General features: G+C 37.9%; 1 protein-coding gene across 2 annotated transcripts in view; it reads left to right on the forward strand.

The window, feature by feature from the left end:
- Positions 1–599: 599 nt before the first annotated feature.
- Positions 600–16178, forward strand: part of RNPC3 (RNA binding region (RNP1, RRM) containing 3) — a 28251-nt gene continuing 12672 nt past the window's right edge. Inside the window, exons 1-8 of one of the 2 annotated variants that reach the window (XM_075558831.1) lie at positions 600–1003; positions 2715–2762; positions 5676–5791; positions 7370–7453; positions 8501–8612; positions 9778–9846; positions 10700–10842; positions 15249–15374. In XM_075558831.1, coding sequence (XP_075414946.1) covers positions 815–1003; positions 2715–2762; positions 5676–5791; positions 7370–7453; positions 8501–8612; positions 9778–9846; positions 10700–10842; positions 15249–15374 — 887 coding nt within the window. In that variant the 5' untranslated portion in view covers positions 600–814. The remainder of the gene's footprint in view (positions 1004–2714; positions 2763–5675; positions 5792–7369; positions 7454–8500; positions 8613–9777; positions 9847–10699; positions 10843–15248; positions 15375–16178) is intronic. The other variant, XM_075558830.1, reaches the window with a different exon arrangement.

Below are 16178 nucleotides of genomic sequence, written 5' to 3' on the forward strand. Positions count from 1 at the left end.
ATTCGTCTTCAGCGTTTATGTGAGAAAGGTGATCATGACCTTTTAAACGACAGCAATCTACTAAAAAAATTCACTCAAATGAGAAATATGGCAAAGAATAAAATAATACTATATATTTTAATGTATTATATTTGTACATTATACTTATGTCGAAATTAAAATATATATATTACAAGACTATTTTTGCGTTCTATGAAAATTTTTGTTGCTCTCTATAGACCAAATTTTTAATCAAGCCTCGCTGGTCAATGGTGTCCCGCTTTACCAATGTTAAAAGCTGGTCACCTTATGCTTATCAGATGTTTACATTTCGATTCATAACAGTACAAAATGACAGTGATGAAGTAGCAATGGGAATAACTTTGTGGTTGGGCGTCACCACAACAGGAGGAACTGGATGGGAGGGTCGCGGCAGAGGGAAGGGTGACAACCAGGTCGCAGCTGCCCCAGCCCGGCCCTGGCGTGCACTTGCGCAGCAGCGCGCGTTCCTCTCCTCGGACACCTTCACCCTTCCTCTCACACGGCTGACGCCCTAGAGCGCGTCTTTGATTGGCCCGTTGGTTAATCCTCACGCCTCTCACAGGCAATTTGAACCTGAACCTGCACCCACGTTGCTCTCCCCAGTAGAGTAACGCCGCACCCTTTCGCCGGCAGGAGCGCGCCCCGCGGCTCAGTTCTCGCGAGAACGCGGCCTTGCCTCGCTTCCGGAGTCCTCAGCGTCCAGTCGGAAGCCCGCCGCAGCCGGCAGCCCGGCGGCCGTTCCCACCGCCGTCGCCGCCGCTCTCCCCGCGGTTTCCCGGCTGCGGGTCGGAAGATGGCGGCTCCCGAGCAGCCGCTGCCGAAGTTGAGAGGGTGCCATTCCCCCTCGCTGGCCTCGCCGCGGGGCGACCGGACGCTTCTGGTGCGGCACCTCCCCGCCGAGCTGAGCGCCGAGGAGAAGGAGGACTTGCTGAAGTACTTCGGGGCGCAGTCGGTCCGCGTCCTGTCAGACAAGGGGCGACTGGTAAGGGCGCGCCCGCAGGGCCCGCGGCCAGGGTGCGGGCCGCCGCGCGCGCGGGCCGAGGGGCGGGCCCGATGGAGGCCGCCCCAGGGTGCCGGGCCGGGCCGCCTTCGCGGGTCGCTTTGGCCGCCTGGGTCCTCCACCTGCCGCCGCGCCGCGGGGAAGGCGAGCGAAGAGCGCCGGGCACGAGAAGGGACGGAAAGGAACAGTTCGTTGTGTTCTTTCTTGGGGGCCTGCCTTGAGACGCTCACAACTCTCTTGAGTTTGGGGATATTTCTTAGACCCCGGAGCTATTAGATTGATGAAACACTTTTGCTTGAAATCCTTGGACAAGTGTTACGTATTTCTCCGGAAGGGACAAATCGCAATAGTACGGTTACGTGAATAAACTGGCGACAGGATTTCTGCCACATTTTTTTAATGGAAATTTCCTAATGGAATCCCTTGGGGGAGCAAAATACGATTATTTGAAGTTTCCTATACAGCAGTTTACACAATGATTTTTCTTTTATGTCAGAAATACATTCGATTGACTTCGTAATGGCCTCTTGTTTTTTCCCTGCAAGATGGTCTGAAAGGGCAAGATGTCAATATTTTTAGTCTCAACTGCGTAGAATCGGTTAGACTTGGACTACTAACTGCATACTCAGCAGTTCAAAATCAGCTGCTTGGCAGAGAAAGCTGAAGCTTTTCACTACCATAGAGTTAGAGTCGCAGAGACACACAGGATCAGTTCTGCTTTGCCCTGTTTGGGTCACTGGAATTGAATGAGGACAGTAAGTGAGGTGACCCTAATTAATGTGCAATCAGATTCGAGAACCACTGAGTTAGGCTAGTTTTTATCAGCGTTAGTCTTGATGCACACAAATACAAATATTCTAGGGAGCTATATTTAAGCAAACCATCCTGCATCAAATTAGATGAAATTAGAATGTGTGCTGTCACTACCCTGGCAAGTATTAGCAAGCCTCACAACTCTAAACAGCGTCACGATTTACTTTTGACATATGCTCCTTTTCTTGTGCTTTTAGAAAAATTTAAAGTTTATATTTAAATATAGATGTCTTCCCTTGGACTTTATTCCAGGACTTTAAAAAAAAGAAACGTACCTGGAGAAATAGTTTCTCTGTTGGTCAGCATTTTTTAAGTGTAAGGAATCATAGGGAAAATTTAGATCTATAGGAATATTATAAATAGAAGATATTGTATGATTTTTAATAAAGATGGTCTTCATTTTATAGTAGAAGTTCTTAAACTTAGCATCTACAAACTATATGAAAACTAAAACAAAATCAACTGAAACCAAACCTTTTTAATCATTAAGTCAATTTTAACTAGTAATGACACTGACACTACAGAACAGAGTAGAATTGCCGCTTTGGGTTTCTGAGATTTTGAATCTTGAAGGGAGTACACGCCTCATCGGGTGGGTTCAAACTGCTGATCTTTGATCAGCAGCTCAATGTGTAGCTCACCGGCCCTTCTCGAGCTGTATGAAAGTGTATATGTGTGTCTACATAGATAAAACTGCATGATGAAATCGGGCCCCAAAAGGTTCTAAACCTTTATGTAATGACGCCGATAACAGGCAAAATAACCTCAGTTTGCTATACTTTCCCCTGATCTCTGCATCAAATCTGTGTCTACTGGTAAAATGTCAGTCTTTTTATTATAATCAGATTAGGTTGGGATTAATTTCTACCTTCTCTTTCAGAAACATACAGCTTTTGCTACTTTCCCTAATGAAAAAGCAGCTATAAAGGTAGGTATGATTTTTTCTTAATTGCTAAGGCAATTAATAATAGATCTAATAATAGATTTGTATTATCTAATACTTTGTTGAAAATTGGGAGATAATGTGAAGTTTTTAAAAGCAAAAAAGGTTTTATTCCAAGAGTTTGCCCTATGGACTATATTTGGTTTTCCATATTGAAAAATTTGTTAGTGCTTGCCTAAGTCTTAGATAATTGGACATAAGAATGGTGTAAATACAAACGAATTACAATGGACTTGTTAGAATGTCTAAAGTATTAAAAGAAAAAAATATTTTTAATCATTTTATTAGGGGCTCATACAAATCTTATCACAATCCATACATACATCAGTTGTATAAAGAACATTTGTACATTTGTTACCCTCATCGTTCCCAAAACATTTGCTATCCACATAAGCCCCTGGCATCAGCTCCTCATTTTCCCTCTCCCTCCCCGCCCCCACCTAAAAAATATATATTTTTAAACCTTAAGATAGGAACAACAAAGATGTTTGTTGAACCAGACCTTTAATAATTATTTGGATTTTAAGAAGAGAGGTGAGTCTTCCAGGTTTAGGGACACAAATGTGAGGCTTGCAGAAGTTTGGAGAATACTGAATGGTTGGGATGGAAATAGGACTTGAGAAATTGATTGAATGCAAATCTTGGTGGGAACAAATGATTGAACTTTGTTTTGTAGGTATTCTAAAGGCATTTTATGCTTTTAAACTCAATAATATATTGCTAGAGCTTTCCAGCAGGGAGAAAGCCAAAGAATGGCCAAGGGAAGAGACACCTTCTAAAAGAGGCTAAAAGAAGATACAAGAAAGAGTAGCTACTAGACACGAGGTGGAGTCTAAGTGTGTAGGGATTGTGTCTCCTATAGATGTTGAGCCCCTTGCATACATTGTTGGATAGTTGGATTTCAGATTGGCATTTCAAATAGATTTTATATTATATAAATGTCAACAATTAAGGGTATTTTACCCGGGGTGAGACAGCGAGTTCTTAACGTGGCAGGAAAATTTTAAGTAATGCATTTTTATGGGATCAGGATTAACCTGGAGCAAAGGAGTGAAATAATGTGATCTATGCAGAAAAGGATCATTTTGGCAGTTGTTTTGAGAGTCGACTGTAGGATGGACAGTAAGGAGAGGAAAAGGGAGGTCTGGTGAAAGGTTATTATGGCAATTCAGGCCAGAAGTGGTGGTTGCTTGGAGCATGGTGACAGCGGTGGAGGTGGCAAGAAGTTGTTAGGTGCTGGATACAATTTGAAGGTGAAAGTAAAAAGTGGCGTGGATCTAGAAGATGAGAAATAGGGGTTTAGGCAGATTCCAGTGCTTTTTGCCTGAGAAACTGGAAGAGTGGAATTACTGTCGACTAAAATGGGAAGGCTCCAAGTGGATCACATTTTGGGAGAAAGGATCAGTGGTTTTAGTTCTGAATTATTGAAATGCATAATAGACATCTGATGAGAGCTATCCACTAGTAGTTTAGATACACGTCTTAGATTTTAGGTTTGGGTTGAAGTTACAGGTTGGTGAGTCATCGGCATCTGATATTTATAAGTTAATTCCAACTTGTAGTGGCTCTAGGACAGTGTACAACTGCTGCTGTGGGTTTCTGAGGCTGTACATCTTATGGGAGCAGACAGTCTCATTTTTCTTTCAGTGAGAGGCTGGTTTCAAATTGCTAGCTTTGTAATAAGCTCAACATGTAACCTACTGTACTGCAGGGGCTCCCATTTAAACATAGTAGACTGTATTAAAAGAGAATGTGTGTAGAAAGAATGAAAAACAGCTTAGGCGCATTCTAACATCAATAGTTTGAGAAGGCAGAAACAAGAGATTAAAAATAGAAACCAATGAAGTATGACATAAATTAAGGAAATATGGCATCTTGAAACCAAGTGAAGAAAATGTATCAAAGAGGAATTGAATCAGGTTAGATGCAGTAAGATGAAGACTGAGAGTTGACCATTGACTTGGCCATGCACAAGCAGTATCAATACAGTGGGGTGTTAGCTTAATTGAAATGGGAAGGAGAATTATGCATAGAAAGTTTAGATAACTCTTAGTCATTTTTTTAATGATGGAAGCATGCTGATATTGTTAAGAATATTCTAGAGAATTACTAGAATCAATTTCTACAATATTTGAGAGAGGTAAGTTTTCATATAGACAAGTCAAGCAATTGGCTTGAGAGAAGCAGGATAAGTAGAAGATGAATATGTGGATATAAATTCAGGTACAAGGGAAATTGAAAATTTGAAATTATCATCTAGTTGCTTCGGTTTTCAAAAAACAAGGGAACAAAGTCTTGTGCTAAAAGAATAACACCCGCCTCTGTCCAAGAATAAATGTCATACATCAGTTCTAACTTTAGCAACCTTTGATAGAGTATCTAAGACTGAATTTTTATGGAAGCAGACAGCCTTATCTTCTTTCTTCCATGGCGCATCTGGTGGGTTTGAACTGCCAGCTTTGAGGTTAACAGTTAAACACAGAGCCTATTGCACGCTTAGGACTAAAAGAATGAGAGTAATGTGGCTTCAAGAAAGTACTTAGAGATTGATGAAGAAAATGGACTGAGAATGTAATATATCATGTGGTATCATTAGAGACTTGCTTTCAGATTTTGGCATGGTTAGGAAGTTCAGGGAAACTAGATAGTTTTGTTATCTTTGGTCGTGTAACTACGATGGATTAGAAAATTGAGGTAGGTGTTGGTTTTGCTGAGTGTTAGAAATCAATCCTTTAATGCATAATAAAAAATTACCTCTCTAGAAGTATCGGTAAGTAAGAAATAGCCAAAGAAGACTGTTAACAATCAAATGTATCAACTACTTTGCATATGGTCTGTAACAAGTGATTTTTATTAGATCATCAAAACCTTTTTTATTCTCTCATTTTCTTTTTGAAGGCACTGACAAGACTCCATCAACTGAAACTTTTAGGTCATACTTTAATTGTTGAATTTGCGAAAGAGCAAGATCAAGTTCACTCTCTATCTCCTTCAAACACGGAAAAAAAGAAAAGGTATTTAGGTAGATTTTCCTAACATTTTAACATCAGTTATATTGTTACTGGATTGTTTTTATATTAAAAAGTAGAGAATTTGAAACAGTCCACGATACAAGTTTCTTTGAATCTAATGTATTTAGAAAGATGCTTTTGATATTGCTTGCAGGTTGCTTCTGACATGTGGTGACTCCATGTACACAGAGTAGACTACTTCATTGGGTGTTCGAGACTGACCTTTCAGAAGCGTAGGCACCTCTGGGTGTGCTGGCACTGTAAACCTTTCCAGACTGTAGCCAAGTACTCAACCAATTGTGCTACCCAGGGACTCCTAATAGGAGCGCTAGTGGTGGAGTGGGTACTTGGCTCGTTAACAGCAGGGTCATCAGTTTTAAACCGCACGCAGCTCCACAGGAGAAAGATGAGACAGTCTACTCTTGTAAATGGTTACCGTCTCAGAAATCCTGCAGGGACTGCCTAACCCTTACCTATGCTATAGAGTCACTATGAGTCAGAACCCACTCAGTGTCAGTGAATGCGAGATTACTAATTGTGCTTTAATTTTAGAAACCTAAGTGCTAGTTTAGTATTGTTATTACTGTATTCTTGGGTTCTGAAGTCAAATATGACTTGTAGTGGCCCTATATGACAAAAGAGAACTATCTCATAGGGAAGCAGTTCTCAACCTGTGGGTCTTGACTCCTTTGGGGGTCGAATGACCCTTTCACGGGGGTCACCTGATTCATAATAGTAACAAAATTACAGTTATGAAGTAGCAATGAAAATAATTTTATGGTTAGGTGGGTCACTATAACATGAGGAACTGTATGACAGGGCTGCGGCCTTAGGAAGGTTGAGAAGCACTGTCATAGGGTTTTTGTGGCTGTAATCCTTAAGAATCAAAATCACCAGGTCATTTGTCCCATTGAACCCTGAAGGGTTCAAGCTATCGACTTTAGCAGTCTAGTGCTTAACTGTTATGCCACCAGGGTTCCTAGACTTATTAGAATTTGATGTGAAGGCCGTCGGGTGAAAAGCATTCATCTGTGCACTGGACTCCCTTTACGTTCAAGTGGAGGGAAGGTGGCTAGAATTGGTTAAACATAGCAGGTTGTCCTGTTTAGTCATGTCCATTAAAATCAAAGATTGATGTTTCAGGGCCAGCTGCCTAGCTTTGACTCTTTGTTAATTGTATTACATTCACAAATTTGCTAACTGGGGTCCAGGGCCATCTACATCATGTGTGAAATGCAAATTTTGGAGCCCTCAGGTTTAGTGAATCAGAAACTTGGAACTAAGGGTAGGAAAGGCCCGAGCAGTCTGCATTTTAACAGACCCTCCAGGTAAATATTTATTTTTTTTGGTTAATAAGAAGTATACTGTCTTCAGAGGATTGTTGTCAATTGTTAATGAAAATGTGGAGTACCTAGTATAGTGTCCAAAAAAGAAGTGTTCCATAGAAGCTCTCTCTTACTTCCCTTGTTCTTTGGTCTTTGCTTGAGAAATGCTTGAGTTTTTTTTATTAGGAGACTTTTTATAATGCCATGTTTGACAAATAAGATCCTGTTTGATCAACTTTGATTTTCTATTTTCTAGATCTGAGGAGTCTGTAGATGATGATAAAGAAAAGAAAGAGCATGATTGTGTAACAATAGAAAACGGAATTGCGCCAAACCATGGGTTAGTGTGTGGGCATGCGCGCATTTGCTTTTGGTTTTGCTCTTCTGTGTGTATATGATGCAAATAAGATACTTGAAGTTACATTTTACCATGTGTCATGTTTAGTTATGGTATTGATTATACCTTTTGAGCTATGAGAACTTAATTGTCACTGTTTGTTGGTCAAAGAAGCATCTACTAAGATGTTCATGATTATAATCTCTGATAAGAACAATTATATTAAATATTTTTCTTTAAGCAACTTATATTTTTGCATTTTCTTAAATAAAAATGTTTCTTTTTGAATGCTTGTATTTGAGTATTTTAAGAACAAAATATATCAAGAGTACTGCATCAGGTAATTTTATGTTAGATATGGATTATCTGAAATGAATTTTTGATGTGAAACAAGTTTTAAAACATTAGAGACTTTAGGGCATATCCTCAATGTATGTCTTTATTATTTGTACATTCTGTAGCTATGAATTCACTTACTTCCTAATATTTGTTTGAAACTCTACAATCAGTATGTGGCAACTCTTTTCATGACTACAGATATGTGCAGAGTGATTGAAGTGAATGAGATGAATTGACACCATGGCTGTAACAGTGGGGTCAAGTACAGGAACAATTGTGAGGATAACGCGGGACAGAGCAGTGTTTCCTTCTGTTTTGCGTAAGGTCACTATGAGTTGGAACTGACCCTGGCACTAACAACAAAAACGACATCGCAAATATCACAGCCTGTGCCTAAGATGAGGGAGAACACGTTCAACCCAGAATTCCATAGAACGTATTCTCTGCCTGTAGACAGACAAGGTCTGCAGGGAATTCCTAGCTGACCAGGTTGAGACCTGGAGGACTGCAAACAAGCATGCAGGTGCTCTGACCAGTAGTTACTGTTTGTCCTAGGAGGAGGAGACCAAGAAATACAACTTCCATCATGTCTGTTCAGAGTATCTTTGGCAATTATATAGATTGGTTATTCAGTACAACAAACCCTTTTCTGTTTGGAAAAAAAAGGCAAAAAATATAATAAGCATTTTTAATGTGCTTTTTATTTTTAAGGCTGACCTTTCCTTTAAATTCATGCCTCAAGTATATGTATCCACCACCTTCGAGCACAATCCTAGCAAACATAGTGAATGCATTAGCAAGTGTGCCTAAGTTCTATGTACAGGTAAGTAGAATAAGACTTATTTCCCTAAATGTAAATCCTTGTATAGTTTGATACATTATTTTCCATGGTAATTCTCATATTTATTTATAATAATAGATTCTAGAAAGGTAATATTGTAAACATAATAAAAATGCTATGACTTTCCATTCAATTACTATTATAAGCTATAGTAATGTTCAATTAACTATTATAAGCTGTAGTAATGATACTAATAAACCACAAGCTAATAAGAAAATATAATTTTTGGTAATTGTTACTTTATACCACACTTTTACATAGAGATTCTTAAGGGAAAAGGCAGTGCTCACCATACCAAATGCATGGTAATAAGTCTACAAAGAACCTTTGAATTATGAAACATAATGTTTACTTTCCTTATTGTACTTCACTTTAATAATTTTACGATAGTTGGGGAAATGAGTATAAGTACTGTATAGCAGACTTTACATTGCAAGGCAAGCAGCCCTGTTGGTGCTGTAATCATTGTAACGCTAAACAAAATTTGGTGATTCAAACCCATCAGCCACTCAGCAGGAGAAAGACAAGGTTCTTTGCTCTATGAATCAGAATCAACTTGATAAAGTGGATTTGTATTGCAAGTTTTAATTCTAATAGTGGGAATAACTCTTGGTAGCATAGACAAGCTTTTTAGGAAGGCTCCTCTTAGGAAACCTTGAGAGTGGTTAAGTACTCACGTGGTAAATAAAGAACTAAAAAAACTCATACTTTCATGGAGTCGGTGCTCATTTAAAAGTGACCCTATAGTGTAGAACTGCTTGTCAGTTTCTGAGACGGAAACTCACTCGACAGAAGTAAAAGGAAAGCCCTGTCTTCTGCAGAGAAGCTGGTGGTATCATACTGGGGCCTTGCAGAGTACGGCCAATTTGTAGCCAGCATGCCAAGCCAACCCACCAGCCGCAGTGCCCATGTGGCAATCTGCTATTGTAAAAAGCACATCTTGGCAATCCTGTGGGGGCAGTTCTCTGTCCATTGTGTCAGAATTGACTTGTCAGCTGTGGGTTTGATAATATTCCGAAATGTCCTGTTTTTAGTTCTGTAGTAAATTACCAATGGTGTTACTGTAGTAAAAAATTCAGTACATGTAAGATATAGATTGAATCTTCAGTTTATACTACATGATTTGAAATATCTTTTTTACTTTAAGGTTCTTCATCTTATGAATAAAATGAATTTGCCCACACCATTTGGACCAATTACTGCACGACCTCCATTGGTAAGAAAGCTCCAAAATAAAGCTTTATTGGGATTCTTGAGGCCAAAATGACAGTTGATTTTCTAGACGTCTATAATAGATGCTGAAAATAGAAACAACCATAAGCTTAATGTGATAATAGTGTAGTAGACAACTGTGAAATGGGAACATCAGAAGATGAAAATGATACTTTTGGCAGTAGAGACCATCATCACTTCTGCCAGTTTTATTGTGCTGTACTTTAATTGAAAACATCTTGCCGTTACATTTAACTATTATCTAGAATTTTCTTGTTTTGGTTTTCTTATAGAGTTTCATTTGAGGGAACAAATAAGGTAATTAATATTTTATTAGAATGTGATATATGAATATAACAATGTATATATAGACTGCTGAACCTATTCTTGATTAATTTTATTATGTAATTATTTTGCTATAATACACTTGAGCCCTGGTGGTGTAGTGGTTACATGATGGGCTGCGATCTGCATGGTCAGCAATTCAACACCACCAGGAGCTCTACAGGAGAAAGACTGTACTTTCCACTCCCATAAGCAATTACAGTCTTGGAAACCTACAGGGGCTCGCTATGAGTCAGCATTGACTAGATAGGGAGTTTGGTTTTTCTTTTTAATAGTAAATAATAGCAATGAGAAATTATTTGGAATGCTTACATTTAAATGAAAGAAAAATTTAAGAGTTTGGCTACTTTTCTAATGTAGATCTTAGTGACTTTATAAATCTTCTTAGTAACTTCTCAAAACTTCCCCAATGCCTACCATGAAAACTTAGTTGGATGCCTTAATAGAAATAGTTTGTGTTTTTATAAAAATTATAAATTGCCATGGTACTTTTGTTTTCTTCTTTGATTTAGTATGAAGACTATATGCCATTACATGCACCTCTTCCACCTACATCTCCTCAGCCACCTGAGGACCCTCCGCTGCCAGATGAGGATGAGGAATTATCTAGTAAAGAATCAGAATATGAAAGCAGTGATGATGAGGACCGTCAGAGGTTTGTAAGATCACATCATGTTGTTGACCTTTGTTAAGTGATTTGTTTAGATTCCTAAAAATATAGGAAATGGACTCTATTGTTCCTTTTAAATAGGGCGTATCCTCAATGTATATCTTTATTATTTGTACATTCTGTATCTATGAATTCGCTTACTCCCTAATATTTGTTTGAAACTCTACAATTGGTATGTGGCAACTCTTTTCATGACTACATATATGTGCAGAGTAATTGAAGTGAATGTGATTAAACAAATTTGGTTTGTATACTCTGATTCAGTGTTCCCGGTAACTCTAGAACAAAACAGTAAATAATGAAAATCAAGTATTATTCCTCATAGTTTGGGATAATGAGAATTTATCCTTTGTTATTAGCATACCACAAAGGTGTTTACCTGTGCTTTATTGACTGTGAAAAGGCATTTATTTGACTGTGGTTCAAAACAAATGACAGAGAATATTGTGAAGATTGAGAATTCCAGAATACGAAATTATGCACTTGTACATAGACCCCAAGAGGTAGCATTTTGGCAGAAAAAGTAATTATTGCATGATTCACAATAAGGAAAGGTATGTGTCAGAGGTTTAGCCTCCTACCATAGTTACTTAATTTGTGTGCTATGCAAATCTGAGAAGCTGGGCTCTGTAAAGGAGAACATGCATCAGGATTAAAGGAAGACGTGTTAATGTGCAGCTGACACAACCTTGCTTGCTGAAAGAGAGGCAGACTTGAAGACTTCTGATGAAGTCTGTAGTTTTCAATATGGATTACACTTCAACATGATAGAAAAATATCATAATTGGACCAACATGCAACGTCATGGTAAATGGAAAAAATGTTGATATTGTCAAGGATTTCATTTTATGTCCACAAACAACATCCATAGTAGCAGCATTCAACAACAACGTATTGGATTGGCAACTCTATTGAAAAAAATCTCTGGACACTGAAAAAGCAAAAATGTTACTTTAAAGACTAAGATATGCCTGACTCAAGCCCCATAGTATTCTCAGTCTCATCAAATTCCTATGAGAACTGGACAATAACGAAGATTGAAAAAGAATTGATTGTTTTGAATTACAGTTCTAAAAAGGACACTGAATATATATCATGACTACCAGAAGAGTAAACAAATCTGTGTGGGAGGGGGGGAAGTACAGCCAGAATGTTTCTTAGATGCAACACTGTCTGTGATAGAATACACACACATACACAAGGGGGTACCACCCCCCAATTAAAAAAAAAGAACAGAAAAAAAACAGTATAAAGCTGCACTGGAAAGAACTTTTTCGTAGCATGCCTTTTTTTCTGGTAGGTGACCATTGAAAACTCACTCGAAGTAAACCCAGTGCCATTGCCTGGGAAGGTTCTCTCTGGTCACAGTGGATTTTTTCATAAAAGATGTTTTTCTCGAGCCTGTTTTGTGATGGCCAATTCAAGAGAACAGAGTGCAGCTGTGAAATTGTATTTCCTGTTCGGGAAAAATGCAGAAACTGTTGTGATGTTGAACACGGCTTATGAGGACAGAGCAACGGGGAAAATTTAAGTGGACCAGTGGTTTTCTCATTTCAAAAAAGAAAATGTCAATTGATGACAAACCTCGTTCTGGATGTCTGTCAACTTCTCAAATGAACAAAAATGTTCACTTGTAGTACATTTGGAATTTTTTCCCGTAGGTCAGACTGTTAATTAACATTTCTCTTCAAAGGTTCTGAAAAGATAGTGTAACAGTGTGCACCAAAAAAGTCCTGACTTGTGGCAGACTGTTTTTGCCACCATGGCAGTGCACCTGCTCATCCAGCCATCTTAGTGTGCCAGTTTGGGACAGCAAGCTGCCTGACTCTCTTGCCCCATGTACCTTACTCACCTGAGCTCACTCCAGGCAACTTCTTTTTGTTTCCATGAATGAAGTGGGACATGAAAGAATAGCAGGAGGCAAAGAAAAAAAATAAGGGAAGGTTTGTAGGAGGCAAAGAAAAAAAAATAAGGGAAGGTCTGTCAGCCCTGCAAATAGCTGAGTTTAAAAAATGTTTCCAGATTGGAATTGCAGATTTGATGTATGTAGTAAGTGTGATAGAGAGTACTTTGAAGGTAGAGGGTAGTTTTGTAAAGAAATTTAAATACATTGCTTTGAAGGAGAAAAAATAAATTCCAGCTTATTTTGGGTACCCCAATACACACACAGGCATGCGTGCGCGCACACTCAGACACATTACAGGAAATCCAATCAACACAACTATTTAAATTTATGTACCAAACACTAAAGCTAGGGATGAGGAAGTTGAAAAATTCTATCAGTGCCTTCAATCAGGAATGAACTACACATGCAATCAAGATACATTGATAATGCTATTGGAATTCAAAAGTGGAAACAGGAAGGAATAGTAGTTGGAATTAGGGTTTTGGTCATGGAAAGGAATCTGGAGATCTCATGGTAGATTTTTACAAGACTAAGACTTGTTCATAGCAAATACCTTTTTTTCAACAACAGAATGGTGAATTTATGCATGGCCGCATTCAGGTAGAACCCACAGAAATCAAATTGATTACCTCTGTGGAAAGAGGCAATGAATAGCATTCAATATCAACAGTTAAACACTTGGCATTTGAAATACCAGTGACATGCCTTCAGCATCACAGCAACACACAAAACACCACAGTACAACAAGCAGACAGAAAAGTGGTTCATCCAGTAACAAATCTGTACATCTCATGATAGAATTTTGTAAGCCCAAGGACTTGTACCAAAGACTTTTTTTTTTCAGTTACACAAAAGGCAATGGACTTCTCCAGATGTAAACCTAATTGACTATATCTGTGGGAAGAGGCTATAGAGAAGCTCAATGTCAGCTAAAACTAGGTAAGGACTGTCTGTGGAAAAGACCATCAAGTATTTGTGTATATGTGAATACAGGTTGAAGCTGAGGAAAATGAAAACTAGTTCACAAAAGCCAAAATATGACCTTGAATCTACCACACCTGATTTTAAGATGTCAAGACAGACTTGCTTCATTGAGCACTAATGACAGAACTGATAAGCTATGGGAGGACATGAAGAACAACATTCATGAAGAAAGCAAAAAGTTATTAAAAAGGACAGGAACGAAAGAAAAGATCAGCAAAGATAGCAGAAGATGCTCTGAAACATTCTTTTTTGGCATTAGTGATTTGATTTTATTTTTTAACAGTTTTATTTGCATGTAGAGAATGGTTTAACACGAGGAAACTATGTCGGGGTTGTATCTTACTTAGCTTGTATATTGAGCAAATAATGAGAGAAGCTGCATTATATGAAGAATAATGTGTCAGAACTAGAGGAAGACTTAATCTGTGATATACGGACAGTTCAACTTTACTGAAAGTGGGGAGGACTTGAAGCACTTGCTAATGAAGATCAAGGATTGTAGTCTTCAGTATGGATGACAATACAATGTAAAGAAGACCAGAATCCTCGCAACTTGGACCAATAAAATGTTATCAAGAAAAGGTAGAAGTTATCGAGGATTTGATCCTATTTGGATCCACAGTCAGTGTTCATGGAAGCAGCAATCAGATCAAAAGATGCATTGCATTGGGTAAATGCCTATATAATGAAGTATAAGCCAACCCGAATATCAGCCAGGACACCTAATTATACCATAAAAACTGTATTAAAAATGTGCTGAAAAACTTGCTTCATACACGAGTATATACTGTAATCTGCACAAAACCTCTTGAAAACACACGTGCACCTTACCCATGCCATGGAATTTTCAGTTACTTCATGTACATGAGAAAATTGGACATTGAATACGGAAGACTGAAGAATTGATCAGTTTGAATTATAGTGCTGCCAAAGAATATTGAAAGTACCAGACTCCAAAAGAACAAACAAATTTGAGCTAACTGATAGTAACATATTTTAAAACTGTGTTTTGAACTAGTTCAAATTACTTTGCTTATAGCAACCATGATGCACAAAAATGCTCTTAAATAAAAAATTTTCAGTCTAGACTCATTATATTATTGGAATATGAATCAGAATAATTTAGTTGTGTACAGTCTTTAGAATAACAATCAGAGAAAACACAACTTTAGATAGCTTTGTTACTGTATCCTCTTCACCCATTTAGCATAAAGTTCAGGTATTTTATATAGGAAACCAATAATTTTATAATAAGATATGTTTATTAAATTGCATAATTGTCATTAAGTAAATTCCTAAATTTTTCAAATAAAGAAGAAACTTTAATGAAGAGATTTAAAACTTGAACATTCATCAAGTGATTACATCTTAATTGATGGCTTAGAAGTTATGCTTTGGCAAACATTTTATAAGCCTAAATACTAATTTAATCTCAATAATATTCATGGTAAATAATATGCTACTAGGTAAGCAGTTTTTTCCCCTTCCCTCCTCAATATAGGATGAACAAATTAATGGAACTAGCAAATCTTCAGCCCAAAAGACCGAAAGCAATAAAGCAGCGCCATGTGAGGAAAAGGCGAAAAATAAAGGATATGTTCAGTAAACCTGCATCTGTTCCACACAGGTAACTTTGTTGTAAATTCTGAAATAAATGCTGTGTCTGAGTACTTTGTCTATTTGTGTAACTCATCATCCCTCTGGGATTTTACTTCATATCCCTCTCCTTGGTTGTCCAAATGCTTCCTGTTTCCAAATTTATAAGCACTTGTAATTCTTTCACTATTGACCAGATTCTAATGAAATCAGTAATCCCAACTTTCCAAATGTTTAGCCCTAGTTTTAAATGACCTTTTCCTTTGTGTTTCCCATCTTTACTTCCTGCTTGTCTCTTTCAGTTCTACAGTCTTTTCCCTACCTTCCCTAAGACACTTGGCTTTATCAGTTCAAACAACAAGCTGGCTTTGCATGCCTGCTTCAGTGATGCGCTGCTGATGGATGGATGCCGCCTTTCTTATTGGGGTCATTCCTTTTTATGATTTCAACTATTGTAGCTGCTCTATATTGCCAGAATTAACCTTTTTCTTGTGAGACACACAGCCACCATTCTCAGCTTTCTGTTTACATATTACAAGTGTCTTGTAGACCTTTTAAATACTCTCTGAAAAAAACTCATTTCATTTCCTCTGTTTCTTCTTCCTCCAGTTTTGATAATGGCATCACCAATGTGCTTATGTGAAATTATATTCATTCCTCCTAACTCCACTTACTGAATGTCAAACATTTTTGTACTTTGAATTCTTATGAAATATAAATTCCTAATTCTTATATTTCACACAGAGCCCACCAGAATACATTTTAAAATATGCATCTCAATATAAGTTGAAATATTTAATAATTATTGGATAACATTTCCTGTGTAATTTGGTAT

The sequence above is a fragment of the Tenrec ecaudatus genome, chromosome 1, assembly GCF_050624435.1.
Source record: "Tenrec ecaudatus isolate mTenEca1 chromosome 1, mTenEca1.hap1, whole genome shotgun sequence".
NCBI classification, from domain to species: domain Eukaryota; kingdom Metazoa; phylum Chordata; class Mammalia; order Afrosoricida; family Tenrecidae; genus Tenrec; species Tenrec ecaudatus.